General features: G+C 51.3%; 1 protein-coding gene across 1 annotated transcript in view; it reads left to right on the top strand.

Moving 5' to 3' along the window:
• CACNA1C (calcium voltage-gated channel subunit alpha1 C) overlaps nucleotides 1-7,227 on the top strand; it is a 224,941-nt gene extending 217,714 nt beyond the window's left edge. Inside the window, exons 41-43 of the mRNA XM_081083633.1 lie at nucleotides 319-422; nucleotides 2,824-3,159; nucleotides 5,129-7,227. Coding sequence (XP_080939759.1) covers nucleotides 319-422; nucleotides 2,824-3,159; nucleotides 5,129-5,431 — 743 coding nt within the window. The 3' untranslated portion in view covers nucleotides 5,432-7,227. The remainder of the gene's footprint in view (nucleotides 1-318; nucleotides 423-2,823; nucleotides 3,160-5,128) is intronic.
• Nucleotides 7,228-14,695: the final 7,468 nt, after the last annotated feature.

The raw sequence follows: 14,695 nt of genomic DNA, 5'->3' as shown, positions 1-14,695 counted from the left end.
GCCCACGCGCCTCGCTCTCAGATGTGTCAGCAGTGGGCACCTCAGATGACTGGTCAGGCACTCAGGGCGACAGAAACCATGGCGGCCTGGCTCTAACAATCCCACACAGTGGGCTGGGCAGATTTCCAAAGCGAGGAGAGGGAATCCAAGGGCAGGGCTTGTTGGCATCGGGCTTGGACTTAAGCTGCGTGGTATGTGTCAGAGAAAGATGGAAGGTAAAGAGGAGGTGTATCCAGACCTCTTCCCTCCCTGGCCCGAATCGGCACAGACCCCGTCTCCTTCCCTGGCTCTGATGCCGGTTCTTTGGCTCCTTTGCAGGCCGGAGGGCCTCCTTCCACCTCGAATGTCTGAAGCGACAGAAGAATCAAGGGGGAGACATCTCTCAGAAGACAGTCCTGCCCTTGCATCTGGTTCATCATCAGGTAGCTCACACTTTGGACAGGCCACTGGCCACCCCCCAGTAGGCTAGACAAAGTCCCCAAGACACCAATCTTCCCTGTCTCAGATCACTGCTGCATCCCCACCCCTGGCCTAGCAGCCCCCAGGGGAGGGGCTTTTTCTACCCAAACGAGAGCCTTAACAAAGCCTGTCACTTCCCACGGTGGAGAACTAGGAAATACTGGTGAGCAGGAGCCCCCCACACGGTCCCAGGATCCACCTGAGCTTTCTTCTTACAGTGGCACAGGTGTCCCCCACCCCCACCCCCACCCCCAAGACATTAGCTTACACCATAGGGCACTCAAGCAGATGTGGTTCTACCTATACTTGCAAAACACCTGGAAATTGAGCGGCACAAAAATCCATCCACTGAAATACAGAAATGATCGGAGAACCAGCCAGCTACATGGTCAGGAGTAGGGTGTGATATCCCAGGAAAACGGTCCAGGGAGAGTTGACTGTTGACCCTTTTCTTTTAGCACGGATGGCTCTGCGGTGTAAAATCCAAAGAGCATCAAAATGCTCTTAGTATCTCAGAACTAATGGAGTCCTCAAAGAATTATCTAAGGCAGTCTCTTACCTCCAGAAAAATTAGGCTGTAACCTAGAGTTTCCTAAACTTTTACCTCTTTAATTATGCACTCCCTTACCACAGGCGTATGTTTTCCTTTTTTTTTTTTTTTTTTTTTTTTACAAAGGCATTCAACGGCTGATTAAAGTTTATGATCTGCACTAGAGGCCCACGAAATTCGTGCGCTGCGGGGGGAGGTCCCTCAGCCTGGCCTGCGCCCTCTTACAGTCTGGGACCCCTCACTCCTTACCGCCCACCTACTTGCTGCTCCTTTGTGCTGCCACGGAGGCGGGAGAGGCTCCCGCCACTGCCGCTGCACTAGCCAGCCATGAGCCCAGCTTCAGGCTGAGCGGTGCTCCCCCATGGGAGCGCACTGACCACCAGGGGGCAGCTCCTGCATTGAGCATCTGCCCTCTGGTGGTCAGTGCTCATCATAGCAACCAGTCGTCTGGTCGTTCCGCCATAATGGTTGCTTAGGCTTTATTATATAGACTAGAGGCCCAGTGCACAAATTTGTGCATGGGTGGGGTCCGTCCGTCCATCCCTGGTAGGGGCCAGTCAGGCCGGGGCCGGTGGGGGCAGGGGACTTAGGAGGTTGGCTGGCTGGCCCTGCCCCCGATCATGGTGGTGGGGACCGATCAGGGGCTGGGTTGGCTGGGGGAAGGGGCCGCAGGAGGTTGGGTGGGGGCGGCCGATTGAGGCTGGTTGGCCGCTGAAGTATGCGTCATAGTGACCGATCGTTCGTTTGGTCGCTTGGCTTTTATATAAATAGATAAGATGGCCAGTGTGACTTGGCTAAGTTGACACTATTTCAGCTTAAAGAAATGCACTGTTTTGCTTAGTCTGCGTGGCATTGCCCACATGCATAGTATCTCCAGGGCCCAAGGGCCCAGGCTGGGGACATCAAGAGCAGTGGCCAGGGAAGGCTGGCAGGCTGGGAGGACACTGTATGTCATAGTTTCAAGGGTTTCTGGAAGTTTATTTCACTCATCTGTTCGATCATTCTGGAAGGCAAGAAACTGCTCTTCATTTACATTCTCCCTTTATGCCTTTCTGCTACCTCCCACCCACATGGCAGTGCCCCCTTCTCTCTGCCTCTCGGGCTGGGCGCTCCCCACGCTGCCCCTGCCCCGTGGATGCAGCACATCAGAGCAGGCATTGCGGCAGGTCACCTGGGCACCACGACCCACCCTTGGGGCACTCACGCACCAGGGGGCCAGAGGGCACAGCGTGTAAATAGTTCAATCACAATACAGTGTGAGATCTGAACAGCAGTGCAAAAACAAGGTGAGTAGAGACTGGCAGGGCATCGTTAACGGCCAGGTTAACTGTGAAAACGGGAACAGGAAGCCCTGGTTTTGTCCAGCCCTTTGGACGCACCGTGTGCTTCTGTGCAGACCCTCCTTCGCGTGGACCTCACATCAGCTCAGCCCGAGGGCAGGGAGACCGTGGGCTCTGTGTGTGGCCGTACAGGTGGCCCAGGCACATCCTCTCCAGTCAACTGACAAGGACGCCGAAGGGGGAGAATTCGCAGCTGGCGGGGCAGGGCCAGTGCTGACAGCCAGGGGACCCTGACTCCAGTCTGTCACAACGTTTGGAATTTAGAGGAGACAGGGTTACTTCAGACTGAGAGCGTCAGGAAATGCGTTGTAGGACGGGTGCAGTGTACACTGGGTCTTGATGAGGGAGGATTCAGACGGGTGACATGTGGTGTATGAGCTCCAGGCAGCTGGGACCAGCTGGAAGCAGTCGCTGCCGAGAGGCCTGCCTCCGGCCTGACCATTCCCGTAACCCGTGCTCCCTGTGTGTCCACAGGCATTGGCAGTGGCGGGCCTGAGCCCCCTCCTCCAGAGAAGCCATTCTCCCACCACGTTCCCCCGGCCGTGTGCCACCCCGCCGGCCACGCCCAGCAGCCGAGGCTGGCCCCCGCAGCCCATCCCCACCCTTCGGCTGGAAGGAACCGAGTCCACCGAGAAACTCAACAGCAGCTTCCCATCCGTCCACTGCAGCTCCTGGGCGGGGGAGCCCACACCCTGCGAGGGGGGCAGCAGCGCCCCACGGAGAGCCCGGCCGGTGTCCCTCACTGTGCCCAGCCAGGCCGGGGCCTGGGGCAGGCAGTTCCACGGCAGTGCCAGCAGTCTGGTGGAAGCAGTAAGTGACCCGAGCACGGCAGATGGGGAGGAAAGGCCCGAGGCAGAAGGCACTTTGCATGGAGATCACGAAGGGGGAACCCGGCTCTCTCCCAAGTGGACTGCAGTCAGTCTCCTGGCCTGAAAGGCCCTCACAGCCAGAGCCGGCAGCAGGACGGCATGGCAGGCAGGCAGTTCTGGACTTCTGTGGGGGCTGGGCTGACGCAGGGGGAGGGAGAAAACAGCGCACATCCCTACCACAGGCCAGTGAAGCGGAGAAAGCTGCGGGGCTTCACCACACACAGGGCATGCTGTCCGCCTGGCTATCAGCGGGCTGCCTGTGTGCACAGAGTCAGGTCTGAGTCCCGAGCCTGGTCGCTCGCTCATAGAATAACCTGCGGGGGTTGGAAACCTGTGACCAAGTAAATGGGTGTTTTTAAAAACTCTTTAGATGATTCTAATTAGATGATTCTAATTCCCAGCCAGGGTTGAGAGCCTCTAGGCTAGAACAAGAGCACCTTCGGGCCCACCCTGCTCTGCCCTGGTCAGACCACCAATTGCTACCCTGGCACCAGATCTCAGGGCACCTCTGGCAAATTGGAACAGTCCCAAAGGAGGATGACTGGGTTGGCAAGGTTCCTAGGAACCACTTTGTATGAGAACCGGTTGAGGGAATTCGGAAAGTAAACCTAGAGAGGTGGTGACGACTAATGAAGCCGTGATATGCCGCGCTGGCCGGTTGGCACCTCATCCCATACACCAGAGGGTTGTGGGTTCACTCCCCAGTCAGGGTGCATATGGGAGGCAATCAATTGATGCTTCTCCCTCATATCAATGTTTCTCTCTCTCTCTCCCTCCCTTCCACTCACTCTAAAAATAAAAACAAATCCTGGGGTGAGGACTAAAATAAAGAAGCCATGACATGCATCTCCATCCTGTAAGGCTTCTGGGTCCTGGACAAGAGGTCTTCAATGCAGGGCTGGCGCACCTGGACCAACCTGACAGGCAGACTGTAGCTAACACAAGGCGATCTTTCCAAAATGAGGGCTTTCCTGTGAAACAGGGAGCCCCATCACTTGACATGTGCAAGCAGAGACGATGCCTGTCCAGTCATCAGGCTGTCGCAGGAGGTGGGGAACGAAACCAGATGACTTCCCAAGTGCCTTCTACCTCTAAAGCCCTGTGGTTCCAGGGGCTTTGTTGCCTCTTATTCAGGCCACACATCTCCGCTGAGCACCTGCCTTGTGTAGACTGTGTTCTAGGGGGGGCCACCTCTAAGGAATAGGGTTTCTGCTCTGATGAGCTCACATGGTGGTGAGGAAAGACAGATATTAAGCATGTTGGGAAGGGTGGAGTGATGAAGAAACATTACGCAAGATAAAGAGTAAGGGGGAAGCAGGGCTAACAGCGCTTCCCTCCACTGCTTCCCCTGCCCACTGGCCCACGGGTCACTCCCCACACCGGTCACTGAAGCAGCCTCTAGGGAGGGGGGAGGAGCTTTGGCTTTGCCCGCTGGCCCTTCCCAGCAGAGGCAGAAGAGGAGGCAGGGCCAAGCGCGGAGCTGGCACAGGCCTTACTCAGGATCCGCACCGCAGACAGGCGACGGGCAGTGGGCAAAACAGTTTCACCAGAAGAGAATGAAGGTTTCTCGGAGAGAATGATATGGGACGCCAGGGAGGAGAAAAGACAAGGGCAGAGGGTAGAACCCTCTGCTGTGAGACTACCCCCTGCAGCCCCTCAGTGAGCCAGGTTTTCATGTATTTGTAACAGTTGTTGAGTACCCCAGCCCAAAGCTCTCTCCGCCAGCCTGTACATCCTGAATCTCACTCCTTTCCTCTGCGCACCCACCACACACTCACGCACTCACACACGCACGCACACACTCCTGAAGTTTCTAGTCAGAAGTCCTTTGCTCTAACCCTAAACAGAAGAGTTGAGCTGCAGGAATAATGTTCCTCTTTGGTTTTTCCTCATGGCCCTCCCCCCTTCAGGTCTTGATTTCGGAAGGACTGGGGCAGTTTGCCCAAGATCCCAAGTTTATCGAGGTCACAACCCAGGAGCTGGCTGACGCCTGCGACATGACCATCGAGGAGATGGAGAACGCTGCAGACAACATCCTCAGTGGGGGCGCCCAGCAGAGCCCCAACGGCACCCTATTACCTTTTGTTAACTGCAGGGACCAGGGGCAGGACAGAGCAGGGGGCGAGGAGCCCGGGCCCTGTGGGCCCAGCCAGGAGCCTCAGAGGAGCGAGGAGGAGCTGCAGGACAGCAGAGCCTACGTCAGCAGCCTGTAGGAGCTGGGCTGGGAGATGATGGGTTTTTTATTTGTCTCAATGTTCCTAAAGGGTTCGTTTCAGAAGTGCCTCACTGTTCTCGTGACCTGGAGTTAACGGAACAGCGTCTTCATTCATTTCGTTGGGACAAGACACAGAGTTGGGTGGTGTGGAGAGTCAGCTTTTTGGGGGGAAGAAAAGCAGCAACCCCAGTTTGTGTCCAAGGGGGTAGTGTGGTGAGGAGGAGGAGGAGGAGGAGGAGGAGGAGGAGGAAGGGTCAGGGAGGGAGCGAGAGAAGGCCGCCTGCTCTCCTGTGGTTTTGCAAGCCCTGTGCCAGGAACCAGCCTTCACCTTGGGCACAAAAGAGACCCTCAGCTTCCTGTGGTAGCCCCCACCGAAAAGGACCTTTGTCAAACGGGTGTCTTTCAACTTTGCTTGTACAAAAATCATTTTGCACATATTGTGTACGAGCCTCACTGTCCCCATAGAGCCAGGGCCCTGTGGATCTGCAGAAGGAGGCAGGCATGACTCCCACCCCCGACCCCCACCAGAGAGGGAAGAGCAGGCAGCAGGAGGCCAGGAGCTGGGAGCCAGGAGGGAGGGCGCTTGGCCAAGAGGCAGCTGCCCCACCCCCACCTCCAGCCGCCTGCTGCCCGCCTACGTCAGGATCACCATCCCCTCACTGGCCCCCAGCCCCAGCCCAGCAGCCCAGCCCGCAGCCAGCCAGCCTGCAGCGGAGGTGGTGAGGGGAGCGGCGCGGCCCGCAGGAAGGGGCAGCCAGCACTGGACAACGCGAGGAGGAGCTGGGTTCTGCTGAGCGCTCCTTTGTTCTGTGGTTTGACATTTCTCTTGACAGCATGTTGCAATTTTCATTTTGTTGTTTTGGGGTTTTTTATTTTATTTTCCCAGGAGGAGGGGGGAAGAGGAGTGTTGGCGAAGTTCAGTAGCCACCACCTTACTGTTTTCACTCTTGCAAATGTAAATCGGGTTCAGTTTGATCCTGCTATTAAACGGGTGTGGTTTCCTTTTCCTACAGAGGGTCCTTGCAGCCCTGTGGGAGAGCTTTACCAGACGTTGTGTATGCCCAGTAATTTGTATGGTTTCCATAGGTAGTGCACATGGTTTTCGATTGGTTTTATAATTTAAAGGTAATCAGCAATGCACTTCACAGGGGCTTGCACAGGTGGGTGGCTGAGGGGTTCTCTCCCACGCTGGGCGTATGGGTGGCTGGAAGAGAGGAAGCGTGTTCGAGAGTCTCTGAGTGTGATCCGCATGTAGTGGGTTGTCTGTTTGCGTGTGTCGGCCGTGTGTACGTGCGCCCACGCGGGGGCCCTGCGCCCAGTGAGTGTGCAGCGCCCCATTTCTGGGTTAACTGGGGGGATCTGAATCCAGGGCCATTTGAGAGCAAAAACAAATCACTGTCTCTGCTTCTGAAACAGGAATCAGTAACTTTGCATTTTCTGTCCCACAAGATATGCAAAAACAATGCAATAATATTCATTTTAAAAATACAATTGTGAGTCTTGTTGGCATTAAAACTGTATTTTAAAAAACACAGAAATTTAAGAAAAACTCAAGAAGGTGTTTTGCTTCTATATATTCCGTGTAATGTTTTATTGCATTGATAATGTTTCTGTTGAAGAAACCGTTATACTTGAATTCAGGTCAGTTTCAGTATTTTACAATTATTTTTTTAAAATTGAATTGCAATTGTGCCAAGCGAATATAATGAATTAAGTTTGTTTTTGAATTCACCTCTTGTATATTTTGCTGCATGTAAGTAAATCATTTTGTATTTGGAGTGTGACAAGCTTTACCTTTGAACTCTTAAGTGCTTTTCTATATGTGGTTGGGGGAAGGGAGGATTTTTTTTTTAATTTGTACAATGAGCAAGGGCATCACCAGTGTAAATCATTATTCTGCTACCCACCGACAGGTTTGGACATTACTGTTTTGCATATCTTGTGTTTGCTTCTGTTTCCCTCAATTTTCCCAAAACTATGACAGACATATTTGTACTACATCTCATTTGAGAGACCAGGCCATAGCTCACTCCAATCATCACTCCATCTACTCTGCACCAGTTCTCTGTTTGGGTATTTCTCTAGGGACAGCCCTTACTGTGAGGGGTCATGAGGCATTCTGACCGGCCTCTCTCCTCACTGCGCTAGCCTCCGCGTCCCCTGGAGGAGAGGAGAGGTGGCTGACTTTTCTCTTCACTCCCACGGCACAAGTTTTGCTCAGTGGTTTTTCAGGAAAGTATACACTGACCAAGAGGATAGGAGGAGAGTTGGGCTGGCAGGAGGGGAAGGACATCCTGGCTCTGGCAACTGCTCTACCCAAACTCAGACAGCAGGGGCTAGAAAGAGGCAACCAGGTAAAATGCTTGTCCATCCAAAAGTCAGCTCTGTCTTGCTCATCTCTCCATCTTTCCTTCACTCTGGGGCAGGACTTCCCGCAGACTCCCGTGGTATGTGGGCAGCTGTGGAGGGGACCAGGACAAGAGACACAGCATCAGGGGCTCACAGGGGTGGTGGAACCAGAGATTTTGTGGGAGCTTCTCTTATGCCAGTTTGCATCACCCTACTGATGCTGCCCTTTGAGTAGATGTCAGCAGTGATGGTCAAAAAGGGACTCACTTGGGGGAAACAGGACCCAGCCGTTCATCTGGATTTTACCCACCGGATCTCTCCCAGACCCATGTACTCTCAGCCTTTCTTGGCACTCATATAAGCAAACTAGAAATTTAAATTGGGGAAGTCCATTCCTCAGTGAAGATGAGTTTTGTTTTCATGAACTGATTCATGAAAATGTGGAGAAATGGGCCAGAAACTAACAAAAGCATTTCTTCCTGTTTCTCTGAGCCCAACTCATCCAAGCTTTCTTGGCTCCTTCTCGGTGCCATCAAGGTCTTCTAGACACTAGGTTCAGGGGTTACCCTTTGTCTGGTTTCCCAAAATGCCTGCCACTGTGCCACTAAGATGTTAGTTATGATAGAGAGGGGCGCCCTTTTGGATTGATATCTGGTTCTTGCTGTACACTTGATCCCTAGATAAAATTTGGAATCTTAATTACCACACACACACACACACACACACACACACACACACACACTCACACACCCGTTTCATGCTGCATTCTATTTTTTTTCCTTTTGGACTTTTCATCGGCATCGCCACATCTGATTGGCCAGCAGTATGGGCTACAGGCTGGCTTGTTCCAGCTACTCCTAGGGTCCTGCCTAAGTACAGCCCCCTTGTTTTTCACCACTTACACCCAAAGGCTCCCTTCTCCTTTATAGTCAACTCTGTCCAGAAGACCAGCTAGCCGTCCTCCCTGCCCCATAGAACAGTGTCAGCTGTGGCCAGGGCACTTTGCCCGGTGCGGCTGTGAAGGAAAGGAGCTTCCGCTGACAGCGCCCAGTCGAGTGTCTTTCTGAACCTGACCTCATGCTGGACTCGTGCAGGATGGACATGTGATGCCTGTCATCATCACAGACTAATAAAATCAGCTGTGAAATCAATGAGCCTCACCCACTGTATACTGGGTGATGTAGAACTTTCCCCATGACCTTGAAAAGCAAAGTGGTCGAGTCTTCTGAAAACCTTGGGGCGGCAGGAGAAAAGCAGACCGTGCTGAGTGAGGACCGGAGGACTTGGAGAAGTTCAGCTTAAGTTCTGGGTTTTGGTGAACTTCGTTTGTATTTTCTTCCGAAGAGCCCAGCCTCTTTCATATCCAGACCTTGGTCTGTTACCGATCATTCGTGTGCATGGCTACGTTAAGCAGAGGGGTTTCCGGCTGTGTCCTTTCTGCCTGTTCCTAGAAGATTCTTTTGGGTCTGGAGGTAAAAAGAGAAGACTTTCCCCCTAGATTTTGGCTTGATTCATGAATTTTTCTCTGCTTTGCTTCAGAAGCTATTAGTTCCAGTCCCTTCCTCAGCTTCTAGTCTGATAGACATCCCTCTACTGGGCAATCCAAGGACAGAGGAACAAGACTTCCTTACTCAGTCCTATTCTCCTCTGGGCCCTGCTCTCAAATTTCAGGAGCTTGTTTGGAGTGAAGCTGCCTGTCACTTGCACACAACCATCTCCTCGGGAATCCTGCTGAGCCTGCACTGGGCACAGTCCGGCCACCAGGGGAGAAGTGTGCCTCTCTGCCAAAGCAGTGACTTTCCGAGAAATAAGCACCTGAAGAGGAGGAGTTTGGAAGTCGTCAAAAGGGTGATGGTTGTTTTACAGAGGCCCGTCCCTCCTAAAGGCCATGGAACAGAACAAGAAGTTGAATTAGGCATAAAGAACGCTGACAGTCAGCGTTTTAGCCTCATCACACCAGAATCATACCTGTTGCTAAGGAAGATGACGGCCTCTCCATCCCTACAGAACCCGAAGAATTGAAATATCATCATCTAAAAGTTAGAAGCAGTTTAGCAAAGAGACCAAGAGAAAGGGCAACCTGGTTTTAGAAGGACCTCTTTCAGCGCCAGGGGAGCTAAAAACTTGCAGATAGAGTCCAGGCCAGTTCTGATTTTGAAGATATGGCTCTGGTCTGGGGAGAGTGTAAGCACAGGGGCTTAATGACATGTTTTGACTTCCTGTGTGCCTCTTCCCATGTTATGGAAGTTCAACCACTCACAATGGCCAGTGGAGAGGCCCATGTCTCGAGGATCTACTGTGGAAGAAGATAAAAGTAAAATTTTTTCTCACATTGTTTCCCAACCAAATCAAAGTTATCTGGCTGGATGTGGGGTGCTGTCACCCTGCCTTCCCTCTCTGCGGATATCCTGCCCTCGTGTTAGCCAGCGCACACTGAAGCAAGCCCTGGTCAGAGGCAGGGGTGAGGCTCAGGGTCACCGCCGCCCAGCTTCTCCAGCAATACAGCTGAGGAGACATAAGGGAAGGTGATAAGGGAAGGAAGTGTCCTGCAACTGTTGGGGGCTCTGTCCCCTTCCCTAAGCAGCTCTCTGTATTTCAGCCTCTTGCCCCAACTCCTCTGGTCGCCTCCCCCCTCCCCACCAGTCTAGTGAGAGAGAATGAAAGGAGTCCCATGTGCAATTCTTACATAGTTTTTTTGTGAAGCCATTTCTGGTTCTCACTTTATTTGTTTGTTTGTTTATTTATTTATTTATTTATTCAAAGCAATGAAGCATTGCCTTGTGGAGCCAGATACCAATACAACAGTTAAACGGGTATCTGCCAGGTTTCCACATTGTCGGGAAGACACTTGAACAATACGTGCACACACACACAAATACACATACACACAAATATACTCACACACACATACACTTGCACACACACACACACACACACACACACTAACATCCTTGAGGGACAAGTGCTGGTGCCGCGGCTGACCTCTAGACAAATGACTTTGTCTCCACCCAGAAGGCTGAGCACTGTATAGCCAGAGATTGGGGAGAGGGTGGAAATAGTGCCTGAACCTATCATGACTAGGAATTAAGTAAACATCTTAATTCATCTACACTAAGAAAATGCTACTACTCCTAAAGTCAAGGCCTTTTCCTCACATGATTTCAAGGGGCTCAGCCTCCATCAGATGAGGGGAAAGACCTCTGCCTTCTGGTGGATTGGGAAGCACGGACTCTGTCTCTGGAAGGGAACTCGAGACCAATAGACTCTCCTCATCTAAGTTAAAGGCACTCGCTCACCACTGAGAGCAGAGACGGTGTTGAGATTGTTCTCTACTAAAGTAAGGAAGACACGACCAAGACCATACAATTAAACAAAAGCTTGAAGTGTCACACCACCAGTCAAATACCTTCCACGCCAAGGAGGCTGGCCTTTTCACAGGTGTGCTCCCCGCTGTGGGGCAGCCCATGCTCCCAGTTTTCAGAATCTGAATCATCTGATTTGTATCAGGCTCCTAGAAAGGGTGCATGACACTTAATCTTCCATGAATCAGTCATTTGCTACACACCTACCATCTAAAAGTGACTCACACACACCTCACAAATCGGAAAATGCCATAATCGGACAAAGTCCTTGGTGGGGAAAGTGGTAAGTAGTAAGAGAGGTGATTTCTATGCAAGGAAATACAGAAATGGACAGAATAATTCCTGTTCACAGTTTGGGCCTGAGAACTCTTGCTCTGATGTTCGTAGAGCCCTTGAGTTTAGAAGCAGGGGGGTAAGGGAAAGGGTGAGCAGATATCAGCCTTGGCGGTGGCGCTGCTACAGGAGCCTGAGGGCTGCACATTTCCAAGGCCCCCGGGAGTCCCTCCTGAGCCTGCAGCCGGAGGAGAGAGGAGAAGGCCACCTGCTGCAGAGTCACAGGAAGAAGTAGAGGATGGGTCCCTGGGCCCTGCCCCAAGCCCCTCCCCCTAAGGACTCCCAACATGGAGAAACTATACCGAGGCTTGAAAGCAGAAAACAAAACTTGAAAACCAAGGGTAGACAGCTGTAAGCCAACAATCCCGTGCACAGGGCTCCTTCAGAAGGCAACTCAACACTGTGGGCACCTCTCCGCTCGCTCACGCCACACATCACACGTCAGCCACATCCATTCCCCCGCACTTGGACTCCATCTCTTGGCTCCCCCACCCAGGCTATGCACCACCCAGAGCGTGTGCTGGTCTCCCCGTGCCTGCAGGAAGAAGGTCTAGCACAGAAGTAGGCGGTGGATATCAAAGGCATACACAGGATTCACAGCCTGTGTTGGGAGCGGTGAGAACAACCTGTGGAAAAACACACACGTTCATTAAGAAATAGGGTGGCAGGTCCCCAGTTGGTGAAGCACTGGAATGTCTATTACTCTCATAATTTCCCGGTTTTATTTTAACCACAGAGGTACCAAGCAAGACTTCCCTTCATGTAAGAGGCTCCAGGTCCAGCCCGCCCATCCATCCCTCTTCTCCTCACTTCTTCCATCCTCTTGCTCAGGCCGACCTTCATACCCCCAAACCAAACTGTGTCATGCTTGTTCTCAGAGAGCTGTAGAAAGATGGACAGTGCCTCCATGGTCACCCCAATGCCTGTCATCATCCCCACCCACCTGCACACCCCACTCCTTCCCCTCCAGGCTCCACGGATTTGCAGTCTTACTATTGTAAATATTGTTGTACAGTTTGTAATCATCAAATAATCCCGTTGTCAAAGGCCTTGCCTGCTGCGCCTTCTCGCCCTTGAGAAAGGCCAGGGAATCTACAAGGGGCGGCCTTTCCAGAAGAGCTTCAGGGTGGTGATCTCTGTGTGAGACGCTATGTATATTCCTGTAAGATTGCATTTTTATCTGAGGAATAATGTTATTTAAAAAAGCAAAAACAAAAACAAAAAAATAAGAATTGCAAATAAATTTCTTAACAACGTCTATATTGGTTTATTGTATCTCCCCTCTTCTATATTCCTTCTCTTCTGTTTCCTAGAGGTCACAAAATATACTTACCTCTCAAATTATCATCTTATTCTCCAAAGAGGAGAGGAGTTGGGGAGAACATGGGAAATCAGAATATGGTGGAAATCTCCAACCTTATTTCTGGGTGGATCTCACTATCCACCTCTTCCTTCCAATGAAAAGGTTAACAGAAAAATGTTCAAAGGTTGTCAAGAAGACAGAAATGGAGGGATTAAATGGATAATCCACAAAATAGAAGAGGTGTCCCCCAAATATTTGGAAAGACACAAAATTGGTTTTGAATGAATGAAAGAAAAAAGGGAGGAGGGAGGGAAGGATGGGGAGAGAGAAAAAGAGGGAGGGAGTGATAAGATAATATAGATTAAAGCACTTTGAAGAGTATAAAATTGTAAGTTCTTTTTTTTTGGTTATTAAACTGACTCAGACAAAGTTTCCAGAATAATTCCCTGTGTAAAAATAATTTGCCCCAGAGTACATGTCTTAGTTGTCTACAGTTAAAAGAACAGAAACACACACACACACACACACACACACACACACACACACACACACCCGCCGCCATGGATAATCAGTCCCTTAGGGGAACTATAGGACCTTAGCTTCCTCACTTCTCCACTAGAGCCTCCAGCCCTGGGCTCTGGAGTCTAGGGCTGTATGAGAAGAAGAGAGGAGGGAAAGCGCTGGAGGAAAAGCAGCAGAGGACCAGCCTCCTTTAAACTGCTGCTCACCCAGCTCCTGGAGCAGGTTGGGGGTGCTCCCCCGGGACCTGCCCACAGGTTTCAGCCCATCGGCGGACCACAGCCAATTGTGAGATGTCGTTTGTTACCAGTAGTTATTAAAGTGCCAAGGTTTTCAAATCTTACTTGTAATCAGCTATAACACATTCAAGACCTACCCTAGGATGAAGATACTCTGTCTTGGATTTGGCTATGCTTTCCTGAGTGGCAGTGAAAGGAGAGGAGGTACAGCTGGGGGCAGAATTAAACAAAACCAAGGGCTCATGTCACCAAGGGAGTCATCCCTTGTGTGTGTAGGGCCTCACTTTTGCTTTATAATTTGGTGTCAACTGTTTAGGTCTGGCCTGACCTTCACCCCCTCTCCCAACATTAGGTCTGCTTCTGGCCATTTCTTCCTTCCTCCCCTCAAGGGGAACATGGTAATTGATCTGATTAGCTTGAGTATTAGCTATTAATTGGGCCACAGTTACTAATAGGCTGAATGACTGCATGGTAAAAAGTCTGTATATAGTGCTAGCTGGTTTGCTCAGTGATTGGAGTGTTGGCCCAAGGACTGAAAAGTACGTAGGTACTTGGTTGCAGGCTCAGTCCTTAGCCCCCATCAGGGCGCATGCAGGAGGCAACCAATTTATGTATCATTCTCACATCTATGCATCTATACGATTTCCTGGGGAATCCTACAGGGAGGAGAGGCAGAGCAGGACTTGCATTCTTGAATAGCTTAAATAGCATCAGAATCCCATATTACCCCATCCAATAGGTTGGCCATTTAGCCCAGGTGCTTCAATGAGGCCTCTCACATACAGCTCCACTGGCCAGACAGTACTCATCTCAGTAGTCCTTGCAGACCAGCTCCAGGCTGCTGATGCCCTCCAGCAAGTTCCCCACTGCCCCGCAGGCCATGTTTATGGACCAGCTCTGGCCCATGCCCTCTGGCAAGTTTCCTTAGCAACAGCAGGCACATAGCAATGCGTGCTCCCTTGGCAGCCAGGCCTCTCCAAGGAGGTCTGAGTCAGCCTTGAGGTGAGTGGAGGGGGGAGCTTTTCTAAGTTCTAAGTTCCTAATTTCCTCTTTCTGGGCCCTAGAAGTAATAACTGCTTTTTTACTTACTACGTCTAGTTTGTTAGTCACCGTTTACTAGTATAAGTTACAACTCTTTTTTTAAAAAAAATATATTT

The sequence above is a fragment of the Myotis nattereri genome (assembly GCF_964212035.1).
Source record: "Myotis nattereri genome assembly, chromosome: 2".
NCBI classification, from domain to species: Eukaryota; Metazoa; Chordata; class Mammalia; order Chiroptera; family Vespertilionidae; genus Myotis; species Myotis nattereri.
Note: the sequence above shows the minus strand (reverse complement) of the source record. Positions and strands in the feature narration are given on the sequence as shown.